Source organism: Phycodurus eques, chromosome 8, assembly GCF_024500275.1.
Source record: "Phycodurus eques isolate BA_2022a chromosome 8, UOR_Pequ_1.1, whole genome shotgun sequence".
Lineage (NCBI taxonomy): Eukaryota > Metazoa > Chordata > Actinopteri > Syngnathiformes > Syngnathidae > Phycodurus > Phycodurus eques.
Window position 1 is genome coordinate 6,556,956 of NC_084532.1, and position 16,791 is coordinate 6,573,746.

Below are 16,791 nucleotides of genomic sequence, written 5' to 3' on the forward strand. Positions count from 1 at the left end.
GTTTGAGATCACAGCTTGATGAAGCTAACAGAACCACATCATCTGCAAAAAGCAGAGATGCAATTCTGAGGCCACCAAACTGGACCCCCTTTACAGAATCGGTGACAAAGGGCAGCCTTGGCGGAGTCCAACCCTCACCGGAAACGAGTACAACTGACTGCCAGCAATGCAGACCAAATTCTGACACCAGTCATACACGGACCGAATTGCCCGTATCAGGGCGTTCGGTACCCCATACTCTGGAAGCACCCCCTACGGGATTCTCCAAGGGACATGGTCGAACACCTTCTCCAAGTCCACAAAACACATGTAGACTGGTTGGGCGAACTCCCATGTACTCTCGAGGACCATGCCGAGGGTGAAAAGCTGGTCCACTGTTCCATGCCCGGGAGGAAAACCACACTGCTCCTCCTGAATCTGAGATTCGACTTCCCGATGGACCCTCCTCTCCAGCACCCCTGAATAGAACTTACCAGGGAGGCTGAGGAGTGTGATCCCCCTGTAGTTGGACCACACCCTGCGGTCCCCCTTCTTAAAAAGGGGGACCACCACCCCAGTCTGCCAATCCAGAGGCACTGTCCCCAATGTCCATGTGATGTTGCAGAGGCGTGTCAACTAGCACAGCCCCACAACCTGAGGAGGTTTATAACCTCCTCAGGTTTTTAACCTCCTCAGTGACCTCAACCCCAGAGATTGGAGAGAGACCCCAGACTCTGCTTCCTCATTAGTGAGGCATGTCGGTGGAATTGAGGTCTTCGAAGTATTCTCCCCACCGACTCAGAACGTCCTGAGTCGAGGTCAGCAGTGCCCCATCCCCACTATACACAGTGTTGATGGCACACTGATTCCCCCTCCTGAGATGCCTGATGGCGGACCGGAATTTCCTCAAAGACGTCCGGAAGTCGTTCTCCATGGCCTCACCGAACTCCTTCCACGCCCAGGTTTTTGGCACATCGACCAGCATACCGCTTGGCCAACCGGTACCCATCAGCTGCCTCTGGACTCCCACAAGCCAAAAAGGCCCAATGGGACACCTTCTTCAACTTGAAGGCATCCTTCACCGCTGGTGTCCACCATCGGTTTTGGGGATTTCCACCACGACAGGCACCGACCACCTTACGGCCACAGCTCTGATCGGCCGACTCGGCAATGGAGGCGAGGAATATGGTCCACTCGGACTCAATGTCCCCCGCCTCCCCCGAGACGTGGGTGATGTTCCTACTCGTCACTTTAAACCGCAGACACTCCTTGAAGTCTCGGCGCCCTTTGCACAATGGTCATTGCACCGGACTATTGCAATATTAGTCATTCGAACTACTCTAAGTGCTAGAGGACTCTGCATCTTTTTGCACAATTGTCAAAAAAATAAAATAAAAAAATTTACCGGCATTACCAGATAACTAGCAACCCTTTACTGCTCAGTGACTGTTTTTTTTTTTTTTTTGTCAATGTCTTTCTGTCTCCAAAGTGTTCTGCAAATTGACTGTCTGTTGTCGTACTAGAGCGGCTCCAACTACCGGAGACAAATTCCTTGTGTGTTTTCTGGACATACTTGGCAAATAAAGATGATTCTGATTCTGATTCTGATGTTCCCAGCAGACCCTCACAATACGTTTGGGCCTGCCAGGTCGGATCGACATCTTCCCACACCATCGGAGCCAACTCACCACCAGATGGTGATCAGTTGACATCCCTCAATTAAATACACAAATTAAAGAAAGCTTTGATTTTCCTTTAACCATCACAGAATTACATAACACATTAAAAATATGCAACCGGGACAGACGCCTGGCCCGGACGGAATCCCTGTTGAATTCATTAAACATTTTTGGCCAACACTAGCGCCTCTATTTTTCAGAACAATCAATGAGATAAGCGATAAGGGTAGAATTAGTAGCCACATGAACACAGCTTCAATTAACTTATTACTAAAGCCAGGTAAAGACCCCACTCTCCCGGCGAATTATCGGCCCTTATCACTGATTAATGCAGATATCAAGATTATCTCAAAAGCCCTCGCAGCGAGACTTGACAAGGTACTTCCGTCGATAATCCACTATGACCAGACAGTCTTCATTAAAGGTAGAAGTTCCACAAATAATGTCAGACGTCTGTTGAATTTAATAAGCATGTCACAGCGTGAAAATCTAAACGCAATCACTCGACGCAGAGAAAGCTTTCGATAAAGTTAACTGGGCTTTCCTGTTTGCAGTACTTTGCAAATGTGGCTTTGGAGATTCAATTATACATTGGATAGCAACATTATACAATTCGCCGAAAGTGACAGTCATCACAAATAGGTTCACTTCACAAAGTTTTACATTACAAAGAGGAACCAGACAAGGATGTCCACTCTCACCAATTCTATTTGCAATATTTATCGAACCTCTTGCTGCCGCTATATGTCAGAATGCTAATATTAAAGGTATCTGCTCACTAGTGACAGAACACAAAATCAATCTATATGCTGATAATATTCTTCTTTACTTACAGGAACCCAAGTATTCTCTTCAGGCAGTCTTCAATCTCATTAAAACATTTTCACAAATATCAGACGACTCTATTAACTGGACAAAATCAACAAAACTCCCAATAACAGCAAACTCATGGACTCCTGCAGATCAAATCCCAGATTACCCTAGGAAACATTAAGTATTTAGGTATCAATATTTCGTCAAAACTCACAGAGCTAACCAATCTAAATTACACACCACTTCTCAAATCTCATCAGATTTAAGACGCTGGAATAACTTGCCTATTTCATTACTGGGAAGAATAGCTACAATAAAAATCTAAACCTGACCTCAAATAAATTATTTATTTTCAATGATTCCATTTAAGACCACATTTAAATGGTTTCAAACCTTAGATTCTGCTGTAATAAATCTTTATTCAAAAAATAAGAAAAATAGAATCAGTCTATCCACTCTTCAGAAAAGTAAACAGGAGGGAGGCCTAAATGCTCCCAACTTTAAACACTATTATTTAGCTGACCAATTACAATACCTCATCAAATGGTTGCACCACAATGAGTGTGGTTCTTGGCTAGAATTGGAACAAACAGACTGCAACCACATCAAACTACCAAAACTCCCATTTATTTCTACTAGTCTTAAACACCATAAATGTTTCAAGAATCCAGTAATCGCATCCACCTTAACGGCTTGGTGGCAAAGTTTAGAATCGACAGGATCTCAATTAGCTCCCAATTTTACTCACCATAGGGGTCTTTGGAGCCGTACTTTGTCTGGTCCCTCGCCTAGGACCTATTTGCCATGGGTGACCCTGCCAGGGGCATAAAGCCCCAGACAACTTAGTGCATCGTATCATTGGGACACACAATCACCTCCACCACAATAAGGTGATGGCTCAAGGGTTATTATTATTATTATTATTATTATTACATGGGTTCAAGCCAAGAAAAATGCAGTTTATTTGCCAAATTTCATCGGCTCATCCATATTGCACAATATATTGTCCAGTTTATACTGTAGCTGCTTCTCATGTGATCCCTCAAAGTGCATGGTCTGCATGCTATGATTGGATACTCGTGTTAAAAAGGCGTGTCTTCGTATAGGTATTACAACCAACACGGATACCAGATACATTTAAAAAAAAGGTGAAACAGTTCAGAGTGAGACCGAGTTTTGAGTCGAATCATAGCTGAGAGAGTGGTAACAAGACAAAACAACAAAAAGTGAGTTGTGAAGAATGGGTGCATTGAAGGGTTTGGTTACCAGTACTTTGGTCTTGCTGTGTATATGCACAGAGGTAAGAAATTTTCTGTTTATTTACTTAAAATCTTGATAAAAGGACAACAAATAAAGATAAAGTAGTTATGTACTTATAAATGTTAACATGAATTGTTTAAATGCAAATGTATTAATCATTTTTTTTCATTGGAATTTACAGGCTTCAGCTCAAACCGGTATTGTAATTTTCAAAATTTTCTATTGATATTGGTGTAACCTATTATATTACTAATGATATCTAACACAACACACAACCAAAAAGAAAAATGTCTTTTACAACAAAAAAACATTATGTTGTGTGACAAACTTGTTTCTTGTTTCTTGTCTATCAGCATTTACAGCATCAGTGTTCACAAAAACATCCAGGAGTGCAACTCTCCGATGGAACAGGTATGCTGGAGCCAGCTCATACCTGATCACCGTGTCCCGAGAAGGCACGCAAGACATCATTGCTTTCACCCAATTTGGTGAAAATACAGTCATGGGCACTGTCAACTCTCTCTCCCCGAACACCTTATATGTCTTCACGGTTCAACCTCTGGATATTAACCAAATCCCACAGGACATGACAACTGTTCAGTTATTAACAGGTGAGATTTATGCATCGGTTTTTTGGGTGTTTTTTTGGGGTGTGTGTAAGCAGACATTTAAGCGGTAAAACAGATCAGTCATATTATATGTATTCTTCTTCAAAATGAATTAAAATGAATTATTTTGGATTTGCTGTTATACATCCACTTTTACTGTAATTCTTAAATGTGATGAGGTTAAAATATTTTTAAGTTGATGAAAACTGTATTAATAAGACATACTGTATTTGCATTTGACTTTCAATGTAAGAAAGTGTTTCCCCTTCCTAAATGTCCTGTTTCTACTATTTCAGCACCTGAGTTGATGGCTCCCATCCAGAAAGTCAAGCCAAAGGACAGCCAAACCTTAATAGTTGAATTTAACTTGGTCACTGGAGCAACTCATTACATTGTACGGGTCCAAAGTTCTGATAGGTCTTATAGAGAGGAAAGAGTTTATTCATCCCCAGCCGAGATCAAATCCCTCATGCCGTACACTGAGTATACATTGAGCATCATGGCAGGGAATAGCGGAGGCCGCAATCAGCCGTCTCCCTCTGTGACGGGAAAAACAGGTACAGTTTTCCCATCTTAATGTCTGGGAAATATTATCAGTTCGGTGCAAGGGGAATAACAGAAAACCTACCAGTACATTATACAGTATTAAAAAAATGAGTCACATAACACCCCATTCCCTGAAGAGGACATTGAATCTTTTTTATTGTCTCATAGGACAGGCTCTTATACAGTCACACTCTCTTGATAATGTTTGAGACAGTCTAGGTTTTCATCATACGAGAAATATGACAACAGCCTCCCGGGCTTGTCCTTTATCGGTGGTAACTTTACCTGAGCACTCTATGTAAAACACAAAGAGTTGACCTCATATTCAGCACATATCTATGGCTTCTCACCTCCACCCTCACCCACTCAAATCCATGAGCGGAAAAAAACAACTAGTATTTTCCCCTCTTGTTTTTGCAGATTGCATTAATGGTGAAACTATGTTACAGTATTGTGTATCTTTTTTTATTTTACTATTGTTGAGCTAAATATACAGAGTGGTATTGAAAATGGCAAAATTTTGCAAATGTAAGCAAAACTTGAAGTTGAAAGAGATTTGGATAAAGGTTCTTGCATTTGGGGTGAAAATACAGCTCACATCAGAAATCAAAGATTAATATACAGTACTGTATACATATTATATTTTTACACACATACATTTTCTATTGACTTTCTCCAGGGGCATTATAAATTATGATTTATTTTTTTCTTGTGACAAAGTCTGGGCATAAATTGAGCTTGGTTTGAGACTGAACATTTAGATTGAACCATTCCAGCTCAACCTATAAACTCCAGAGCTCAAAACCTCTTTGAAGATCCAATTAATCTCATCCATGTTTCCTCTCCTTCACAGTTTTACCTCCTCTTCAGCTCTCCGCTTCTTCTCCCAGTAATGACAGCATTGTTATATCCTGGGACCCCATTGACAGTGCTGTCCAGTACACTGTGGTCATGTACGAGGTTTTCTCCAACACAACCATTAAACAGAACACATCCAGCACCAGTTTGACATTCTCTGGACTGGATGCTGGCTCACTCTTCATGATAATGGGATATGGCTGGGATGCTGAAGAGAGAAAGGGAGAGGGAAGTTTGTACATCAACCAGACAACACGTAAGGAAGCACTTTGACATTTTATGTTCGCTTTAAGAGTCTTCCTAAAAGAGATATAGGTTGCACAGGTTTCTAATCGGATACAGTTTCAATAAATGGGAAAACCCCTTTACGGTGTAATGTCAGTCAGGTCTGATTCTTTGTCAGTGGTGAATTCAGGAGGAAACCATGACAACTAATGTATGTCATTCAGTATGTTTATTGGCAATTGAAGTCCGAAGGACAGTTATACACATACTGTGTAACTGGCTTATCATTGGATGTGTCCCTATGTTTCATCCTTGTTTATTGTTAGGACCTCCAATGCCGGCTTCCGTTGATGTCTCAGTGGTGATGAGTGCTGATCAAGCTGTACTGTCTGTGTCCTGCGAATCAAATCAGGAGGTTTATGGCAACATAGAGTACTATGTGATGAGTGATCAGAACCTCACTTGTAACACCACATCCAGCCCCTGCCGCCTCTCACCAGTTGGCTGTGGTGAGGTGCATACTATCCAGGTTATCGCCTCCAATGACGCAGGGCCCAGCTACCCATCAAGCCCTGTTGAGTTCATCACCTGTGAGTATGAAAACCTGCATTCCTAAAGGACTTTTTCTTAACACTTGTCCCCTGAGAACCATAAAGACTTAAAACCATAAAGACTAAATGCTAAGAGACAAGTTTTGACACTAAATGCTGAGTATTATGACAATTATTTTTTTTTAAACCATGTGTAATTGTTGCTGTTTGTCCCTCTCAGTCCCCTGCACACCTGAATCTTTAGCTTTGGTGGAGTCAATGGAAGGAAACTGCACTCTGTCCTGGGATACAGAGCCCTATGCGGATAGCTACATGGCCTACATCAAGAAAGGGGATGGAAGTGAGGAGACATGCAACACTACTAACAACAACTGCACCTACCACTGCCAATGTGGCTATATGTTCCATATGTATGTGTTCGCCTACAACCATGCCGGCTCCAGTCCTCAAGGACCTGTTGTCAACTATACCTCATGTAAGTCAAAGCTCAGGCATGACATGAGAAGTATTCCTCTGTTCCTCTTTCTGTGAACCTTATCTGCCTGTATGTTAACCTGTGTGTACCATGTCTTCATCAGTGCCCTGTTGTCCAGAGGATGTGTCCGTCTCCCTGGTGAGCACGGAAACTCTTGAGATCACATGGGCAGCATCTCGGGGGGCAGATCTGTATGAGACTCGAGTAGCGGATATTTCAGAAGTCATCCTGTGCAATGACACTGCACCGGTGTGCGCCCTCTCCGACCTCAGCTGTGATAGCGCCTACAGTGTGGTTGTGACACCCTGCAATGACATGAGCGGCTGTAATTTTGCATGCAATGCTCACACAAAAGACACAGGTAGAGAGCATACAGACTAATATGAATCATAGCAAAAAACAATGCTAAAAGTTAATGAACTAGTACCCATTTTCTGATTACTAGTGGATAAGTTTTGAATGGTTGTTAGTTTAAGGAACTCCTCCTGTAGGGTCTCCAACTAAGGCCAACTCCAACTAAGATTGTTGTGTATGTTGACCATAAGTATGTGAGTGATGAAGGTTTGATGAAACCATAATTTCCTCATTTCATAATTTGATATTCCCCCACAATTTTACCCGAAAAAAGATAGAACCATTAAATAATCTACATATATTGTAATTCTTTGAAACTGGAGCCCTTATTAATCCTTTAGAAAAAATTTGAACATTTAATTCAGTGATTCTTCACATAACACTAGAGGGAGCCCGTGGACCACGAGTGGTACTCGTACCACACTCTAGAGAATCACTGAAACAACAAAGCAAAATTAAAAAAAAAACCTCAAGTATTTAATATGATACGTTTGACATCATAGGGTTAAATATCAAATAACCATTTTATATATCCTGGTATCTATCACCCTTAATCTTTCTGTATTGCTTCTTCCTGGACAGCTCCATGCATGCCCATGTATATCCAGCTTGATCCCAAAAACTCATCCTGTGTCAGCGTGAGCTGGAGAGCAAGCAACCGTGCTGCCAATTACAGTGTGAGTGCAATGGGAGAAGATGGCACACACACCTGCATCTCTAGTGGAAGTAGCTGTGAGCTCACAGATCTGCCGTGTGGATCCATCTATGAGGTCACCATCATAGCAACAAGCGTTGCTGGACAGAGTTTACCCAGCTACTCTGAAACACTAGAAACAGGTAAAGAATCCAAGCTTTGCAACAGAATGAATGCTTCTCTATACTGGGGATTGAAAAGAATTAGGGCTGCAGAATATATCGAAAAAATCATCGCGATAATGACACGTGCAATATGTGTATCGCAAAGACGTGCAATAAAATTAATACGTGTACAGTATTGTGTGCTTTGGTGGACACGCGTGGCGTTTATCTGAGTTTGACCAATCCGATGCGACCTTAAATGCACATCGCTATCCATGCCCCAGTGCCCCTAGATACTGGTCTCCTCTTGGTTAGAGCGGACCCATAGGCGTACAGTAGGACTCTCAGCAGCAGTGGGACATAATGAACAAGGACGAAAACAACTAAACGACTTGTGCCTAAAATGAATAACACATCTGAAATAAGGGATAATACATATCGCGTGCTTATATTGCCATATTAAAAATTAATTCTTCTGTATTCTTCTTTACAGGTATGTTGAATGTCGATATCGCAATATTGAACATGCATATCACGTTTTTCCAGTATCGTGCAGCTATAAAAAGAATAACTAAATATGATGCAGAACAGTTCCACGCCAATGTAAATCATCAACAGCAGTAAATAAGAAACATAATGTGAAACAAATACCACTTTGAAAGCCACAATGAAACTGAACGTGATTATTTTCATTCATTCATGCATCGTCCGTACCGCTTATCCTCACTAGGGTCGTGAGCGAGCTGGAGCCTATGCCAGCTATCTTTGCGCGAGAGGCAGGGTACACCCTGAACTGGTCACCAGGGCACAAATAAACAAACTACCATTCACACTCACATTCACACCGACGGGCAATTTAGAGTCTTCAATTAACCTACCATGCATGTTTTTGGGACGTGGGAGGAAACCGGAGTACCCGGAGGAAACCCACGCAGGCATGGGGAGAACATCCAGACTCCACACAGAGGAGGCCAGATTTGAACCCGAGTTCTCAGAACTGTGACCCAGACGTGCTAACCAGTTGTGCACCGTGCCGCCTATGATTATATTTGTAAAATTCAAATTTTTGATACAGCTGCAGTATTTTATTGGGCATTATTGTGATTGACCACTGTCATCTACTATAAAGGACTATATAAATAGAAGTAGCAAATAAATTTGTCATTTTATCTGTGACTGCACACATCTTTTTCCTCTCCAGAGCCCTGTTGTCCAGCCAGTCCCACCGTGCACCAGGTCACTCAGGCGATGACCAATGTCTCCTGGTCTCACGCTAAAGGTGCTTATTCATTTATCAGCTCCTTGACATCCCCGCATGGTCACGCAAGCTGCCACACCCAGGACTTACACTGCCTTATGGGATGCATCACTTGTGGCACAAACTACACAGTCACCATGGAGGCTTTCAGCCACAGCGGACGCAGTGCCAACTGCACCTATCAGGGCTTCTCATCCAGTGAGTAATTCTGGGGGTCTATGTGTGCACATGCCTCCATACAGTATATACTGTATTACAAATCTATTTCTCAGTACTATTTTTTTAATTTTTCTTTAATTATGATCATGCCATTAAATATGACAGCCACAATTGAATGCCTCATTGTCTCTGTCTTGCAGGTGCATGTTGTCCATCAGGTGTCAGGGTGTACAAGATGGCTGGAAACTCTTTGCGGCTACTCTGGCGCACCGCTAGCAGCAACCACCGTTACGTAGCTGAAATGATGGGCAGCAGCAACTACTACAACTGTACTACATCTGCAGGAGAGAGCAGCTGCAATATTGAAAACGTCCAATGTGGGGACATTTATCTTGTAGTGGTGGCTCCATTGACACCAGAGAACAGCAAAGTCTCATTTTGTGCTCAGAGAGTTTACTCAGGTATGGTGGCAAAGCACTGACGGTCTCATGAAAGTCATTGATACCTTAATTTATAGCATTGTAACTAAAAGAGATTAAACATTTTGGCTGATTTTCCTTTATTTTGCCTCTTTCAGTCACTTGCTCAGGAAGTGATGTTGGTACAGGTGAGTGTATTTTGTAATGTCATCAAATATTACAAAGAAATACAATAATAATAATAATAATAAATTATAATATAATAATATAAAATTTAATAATTAATTATAATCTTGGTTTTGCTATTTTTTTAAAATACGTTTTTGTCTTACAAAATTATAAGTGTACCATCACGTTTTTAACATTTTCTAACTCAACAAATCTACTTTCTTGCAGTGAATTACAGAGGCAAGAGAAGTGTAGATGACTCGATGGTAAGTACTATAAATATATTGCCCGTTAAATTTTTATTATTATTTGTAATGTTCAAACAAAAACATCAGCTCATGCGGAATTGATGTCTAAAATGGTGTTGGTGTAACTGCATCTATTTTTTTTTTATCCACAGCTTGCTGTCATATGATGTAACTAGCTCATTGTAATTCATCGTCATCAGACTTGTCCCCCTCCTGCATCATCCCTCCTCCTTTGGATGAAAATAATATCCGCCAATTGTAAAGGCACCTTATCATTTGTCCCCAGTAGAAATGGTAGTTGTTAATCTTCCTGATCGGATGTGTCATGCTGATTGTGTATCTTGTAACCCTCACATTAAACTATTCTAACATAACCAATCATCCAGCACTCACGTTCAGTCAAGGATTTAATTATGAAGCACAAATGGGTACAGTTGACCTGCACTGGTTACAATAGCTTAGAGGGTTGTGAAAATATGGATTGATGCTCAACTACCTGCAATATGATAGCCTCATTTTAAAAATAGTCACATACTGTAGGCCTGTATTGTATGAATTGAGATCTACTGCTTAAAAGTCGGCGGGACGGTGGACGACTGGTTAGAGTGTCAGCCTCACAGTTCTGAGGACCGGGGTTCAATCGCCACCTTAGGGTGCCCATGTCTGAAGCCTCAATGATAACCACTTAAGAAGGCTAGTCCACGTGACGACTAAAAGCTGCACCAATATGGTAATTTTATACATTTGAAATAAAAAATATATATATATCATTTTGACAATTGACCCATCCAAACAATTTTTTATAGGAATTATCCCAAGTAGGAAGCCTCCTCAGATTGAACGTGAACGTCAACAAGTACCTTTGTCAACATCACCTGATTGGACACTCTCTTTCTCAGGATGAATTTAAATCTTTGAAATGTGTCACTTGGGTTTGGCACACCCAAATGCACAATTCTGTGAATAAAAGAATTCCCCATTATTTTGTTTTATATGTTTTTTTTCCCACAGAAACAAACTTTCTGAAGAATGTAATGAAATAAATTATTATTTACTGTTAAACTGGACCCAAAAGAGACAGAAGAAGCAGTTGATGGGGGGGGGGTTATTGTGGATGGTGCTAACTCCCGAACCGTAGGGGCGTAGGGGGGGGGCTTGAGGGCAGGAGAATGCGGTAGGCTGAAGGGTGAGCAGGTGAGTGAGCCTAGCAGTGTGTTCGGGGTGAACGACGTCACAGGAGACACAGGAAAGCACTGGAGGAGAAGAAGAACACAGGAGGGTAAGTGTAAGCACAGGCAATCAAGGAACCTTCTTCAAATGCAAAGTACAGGCGACGAGTAGGCCAATGTACCACATAGTTGCGAGAATACTATGTCGCTGGAACACTGGAACTGGCAGTCTTAAGTGCAGGCTGTGATGAGTGCTGATTGAAACCAGATGCTCATCGCCCATGCTGCGCAGGGGGGGGGGGGGGCACAGGGTACAGATCTCCACTGTACCTCCCCCTCAACGGACGTCCCCTGGCATCCTACCAGGGTGAGCCGCATAAAAGTCTCTTATAAGCGAATCATCCAGGATGAACTTCCAAGAGATCCAGGAACGCTCCTCCGTACCATAACCCTCCCAGTCCACGAGGAATTGAAACCCCCTTCCCCGGGGCCCCAAATCCAGGATGCGTGATACTGTGAAGGGAGGATGGTTGTCGATAACACGGGGGGGGGGGGTCAAAGGGGTAAGAGCACTGGTGGAGACAGGCTTGCGCAGAGATACATGAAACATGGGATGGATCCTGCGGGACTGGGGTAACTTTAACTGTACAGAGGTGGGGTTGATGAGTTTGGTGACCGGGAACGGTCCAATGAAGCGTGGCGTGGGCTTACGTGACTCAGTTTGGAGAGGGAGGTCATGGGAGGGAAGCCACGCCATCTTACCCACGTTGTATACAGGTGTAGGGGAACGATGGAGATCAGCCAACTGCTTGTTCTTTTCAGCCGAATGAGTGAGAGCTGCCCTGACGTCCTTCCAAATCGTTCGGATCTGCCACAGGCGCTCCCTCACCGAGGGAACCGCCACTGGATCCTCTTGCTCTGTAAACAGAGGGGGTTGGAAGGCGTAACATACCACAAAGGAAGACATACCTGTGGTGGAGCTGGTGAGGGAGTTGTCGGCATACTCAATCCACGGGAGAAAGGTACTCCAGGAGATGGGATTCCGTGTGGCAACACAGCGGAGAACCAACTCCAGATCTTGATTTGTCCCCTCTGTCTGGCCATTCGTCTGTGGATGGTAACCTGAAGACAGACTGGCTGCTGCGCCCACCGCCTTGCAAAACTCCTTCCAAACCTGGGAAGAGAACTGGGGCCCTCGGTCAGAGACAATGTCAATGGGTATTCCGTGAAGCCTGAACACGTGGAGGACAAAAATGTCAGCGGTTAAGAGCCGAGGGTACCTTGGTAAGGGGCACGTAGCGGACACACTATGAGAAACGGTCAATGATAGTGAGAATGACGGTGTTACCATCAGAGGAGGGAAGGCCGGTAATGAGTCCAGGGCGATGCGAGACCAGGGGCACCTCGGGATGGGTAAGGGACGCAGTAGACCAGCTCCCACCAGAAGTGCTGTTTGAGGAATTGGAGGGTTTCGGTGATTCCAGGATGGCAGGTGATCTTAGAGCTGTGACCCCACTTAAGCACTTGAGAGTGGGCAGAATCGGGCACGAAGAGATGCTTTGGAAGTCCAGTCTTGGGGTCTGGTTGGTCCCTCTGAGCTGCCTTAACCACTCGTTTGATCTCCCACTTGGTGGCCCTGACAAAAGAGGAGGAGGGAAGGATGGGTTCAGACTCCACAGAGCTGGAGGGGGGTAAATGGAGGCGAGAGAGGGCATCTGCCTTGGTGTTGCGAGACCCAGGCCGAGAGAAGAGGCTGATATTAAAGCGGCTGATTAACAATGACCCATGAGCTTGACGAGGGTTCAGCCGCTTTGCAGTGCGGCGGTAGGCGAGGTTCTTGTGGTCCGTCCACATGATGAAGAGGGTTTCGGATTCCTCCACTCCTGCAAGGCCTACACCACTGCCAAGAGCTCACGGTTTCCTACATTGTAGTTCCGTTCAGAGAGTAACAGGCAGCGAGAGAAGAAGGTACAGGGGTGGAGTTTCTGGGTTTCGGGGTCCCGCTGGGAGAGGATGGCTCCAGCTCCAGTGTTCGAGGCATCAACCTCTACCACGAACTGAAGGGAGGGGTCAGGGTGCCGTAGTATAGGGGCATTGGTGAAGAGTTCCTTCAGGCATTCGAAGGCTAGGGAAGCAGCAGGTGTCCAACGAAACGGGTAGTTGGTTGAGGATAGGCTGGTGAGGGGGCTGTCCACTGTACTGTAGTCTCGGATGAATTGGCGCTAGAAGTTGGCAAACTGGTGAAGCTTATAGGTGGCATGGTGGCATGGTGGACAACTGGTTAGCACATCTGCCTCACAGTTCAAATCCCGGCCCCGCCTGTGTGGAGGTTCGCATGTTCTCCCCGTGCCTGTGTGGGTTTTCTCCGGGTACTCCAGTTTCCTCCCACATCCCACAAACATGCACGGTAAGTTAATTGAAGACCCTAAATTGTCCGTAGGTATGAATGTGAGTGCAAATGCTTGTTTGTTTATATTGGCTGGCAAGCAGTTCAGATGTACCCCGCCTCCTGCCCGCAGTTAGCTGGAATAGGCTCCAGCATACCCGCGACCCTAGTGACGATAAGCGGTGTAGATAATGGATATATATATATATATACGATTTGAATCATGCCTCGCACAAAAGAGGTCAAAGAAAACTGTTGTCAAAAGTTGTCACATGGAGGTGGCAGAAATTTTGCAGGAGAACTTAAGTCTTTCTGTCTGCCAAGTGAAGCTTAACAGAAGATGAATGACGCAACAGGACAATGACCCAAAGGACAGAAGTAAATCCACAACTGAATGGTTTCAACTAAAGAAATTATGCCATTTGGTGTGACCCAGTCAGGGTTCTGACTATAAATCGATTGAGATACTGTGGCATGACCTCAAGAGAGCGATTTACGCCATCCCCAGAATATTGCTGAATTGAAACAGTTTTGAATAGAGGAATGTTCCAAAATTCCTCCTGATTGTTGTGCAAGTCTGATCTGCAACTATCTGCTCAAAAGGTGCTTAAATCCAAAGGACCACATACCTTTTCCACCCTGCACTGGAACACATAAGGGCATTCTTCCCCTTAATGTGCATGAACTGTAATTGATATTGGTATTATTAAAGTCATTAATATGATGACAATGCTGTGCTTCTATGGGGAATACCTGCCATTCATCACTAAAGCAAATTAGACTTATTATGAGGCATGTGTTTCTTCTAAACAATCATGGGGTTACTTGCATAACATTTCCTGTAATTGACTGATATGTTGCATTACACGATGATAATTTTTTTTTCAACACTTGACCTTGATGTGTGTACTGGAATGAACATTGTTGTCACAGAAGCAAGTCAAACGTAATGTTGTAATCAACCTGGATAGCGTACAGAAAGACCTTCGCTCCTAATTCCTATCAACATCATCATCATCGTCGTCATCATCATCGACAACAAGAGCAACGACAAGACATGACGTTTAATATTTAAGAGACAGTTAAAGAAAGATTTTATTACTTTAAACAGGATTTTTTGGTAATATACCGGTATGTGAAAATGTTGTAAATGTTATATATATATATATATAAATGTGTGTGTGTGTATACAGTGCAGTATATATGAATCAATGTATATGATTAATCAGTCATTGAGCAGGGGTAACAAAACATGCATTGTATCGGGTGGTATGAGTTTTCATGTTGACTTCCCTTTTTCAAAATCTGTACATCTTGAATGTCAAAAGGTACGTGTTGGCGCGTCATTCTTCACGTAATGAAAGATCCCTTTTAGTATGCAACCTATCAACCAGGAAATCTACTGTTTGTGTTCAAATGTATTACCTAACAACTTTAGACTGCTGTCAGTCAGATCTAACATGCTAACTTGCAAGGGTGGTGGTGTGCGTACAGCGCAAGTGGAAATGCTCTAAAAAGCAAGACGACATATGGAAAGCAAAACATTTTCCTTAATGGAGGTTATGCAAACTGATCTGTGTAAATCGATGAAGAAGAAAAGTGCAGCATCTGGGTCTACAGGTGGATCCACCCACTCTCCTCCATGTTTGCTGTGTTGGACAATGTATGTTTTATATATACCAAATATTACTTCTAATAGTTTTATACAACCTTCACATGCTTTATTGTTACATTTGGACTACTAGCTCTTTCCCAGCCATACTGTGCTTACTAATTGTTCCTAGCTATGTTGTGACTACTAGCTGTTTTTCGCTAAAGATAAGTTGAGTGCAGCTGCACAAAGATAATTTTTTTTTGTTTTCTTTCTCTGTCTCTCTCACTTCGATATAACAAAGGGGATTTTTGTCTGGGCTTCAGTAAGGGGTGACAACTTGCAAGACTTGTACCTTTTTCTCTCTTGACAAAGACTTGTCTTTCTTTTTGTAATAAACCCCCACAAAGACATGATTGCTTCCTCACTTTTTCTATTAGAAAAAGATTTGGTAAAACATTGCATTCCGCCCATCCTGCTGTGTTCTAAGGGCAGCTTTGCCAGCCCGAGGCTGTTGGTGGGTCAGCCTGTTCCCATTCGGGGAATACTGATTGGTTCCCAAAGACACTAGGTTCAACCTCAACCTCCAATACAGACTCTCTTTGCTATTTGACTCCCTAAAACACTAAACTAATCCTCCACTCAATGTCAAAGATGGGATGGTTGGGAGCCATTGGATTTTGTTTTGCATTACTAACTCTAACACAGGTAAATATTTTGTGATATTAAATATAATATATATTTGTCTAACTTACAATCTAAACACATAGGATAAGGTATTTACTACACAAATTTTGCTATTTGCAGATATCTTATAATGCAGAAGGTGAGTAAACAATTTAAGTTGTCAAAATGGATTAAAAAAAATGAGGAATAGCTGTATTTTTTTTTTCTCACACCATTCTTGTCCGTATACTGTATATTTCTTTCAGGGTGCCAAATCTTAACAGCAGCACCTTCCGGTCCTTCATCTATTCTAGTCAAATGGAAGCAATATACTGGGGCAACAAACTATTTTTTGGACCTTCGGGTGAAAAACATTACAAATATTGCACCTGTGGTGGTGACTCTTCCAGCCACCCAGACAGAAAAAATTGTCCGAGGGCTGCAACCTGGAACTAACTATAGTGTGACACTGAAAGTCTTTCAGTTCTACTTTGTAGTGTGTGTAGACAGGAGTGAAGCATCGACAGGTAAACGCAACCAATTTCTTTTTACAGCAAAAACTTTCTTTTATAGGTGGAATC

At 42.9% G+C, this 16,791-nt stretch overlaps 1 protein-coding gene across 1 annotated transcript; it reads left to right on the forward strand.

The window, feature by feature from the left end:
* The first annotated feature begins 3,761 nt into the window (after positions 1-3,761).
* Positions 3,762-11,424, forward strand: LOC133406499 (fibronectin type III domain-containing protein 7-like). The gene is made up of 13 exons (XM_061684160.1): positions 3,762-3,771; positions 4,085-4,342; positions 4,636-4,896; positions 5,739-5,999; positions 6,295-6,558; positions 6,740-6,994; positions 7,098-7,355; positions 7,931-8,185; positions 9,348-9,602; positions 9,764-10,024; positions 10,141-10,170; positions 10,379-10,416; positions 11,410-11,424. The coding sequence occupies exons 1-13, from the start codon at positions 3,762-3,764 to the stop codon at positions 11,422-11,424; spliced, it is 2,421 nt and encodes an 806-aa protein (XP_061540144.1).
* Positions 11,425-16,791: the final 5,367 nt, after the last annotated feature.

Coding starts and splice junctions, on each gene's coding strand:
- LOC133406499 (XM_061684160.1), top strand. Junction 4,343..4,635: donor AACTGTTCAGTTATTAACAG/GTGAGATTTATG, acceptor CTACTATTTCAG/CACCTGAGTTGATGGCTCCC. Junction 8,186..9,347: donor CTCTGAAACACTAGAAACAG/GTAAAGAATCCA, acceptor TTTCCTCTCCAG/AGCCCTGTTGTCCAGCCAGT.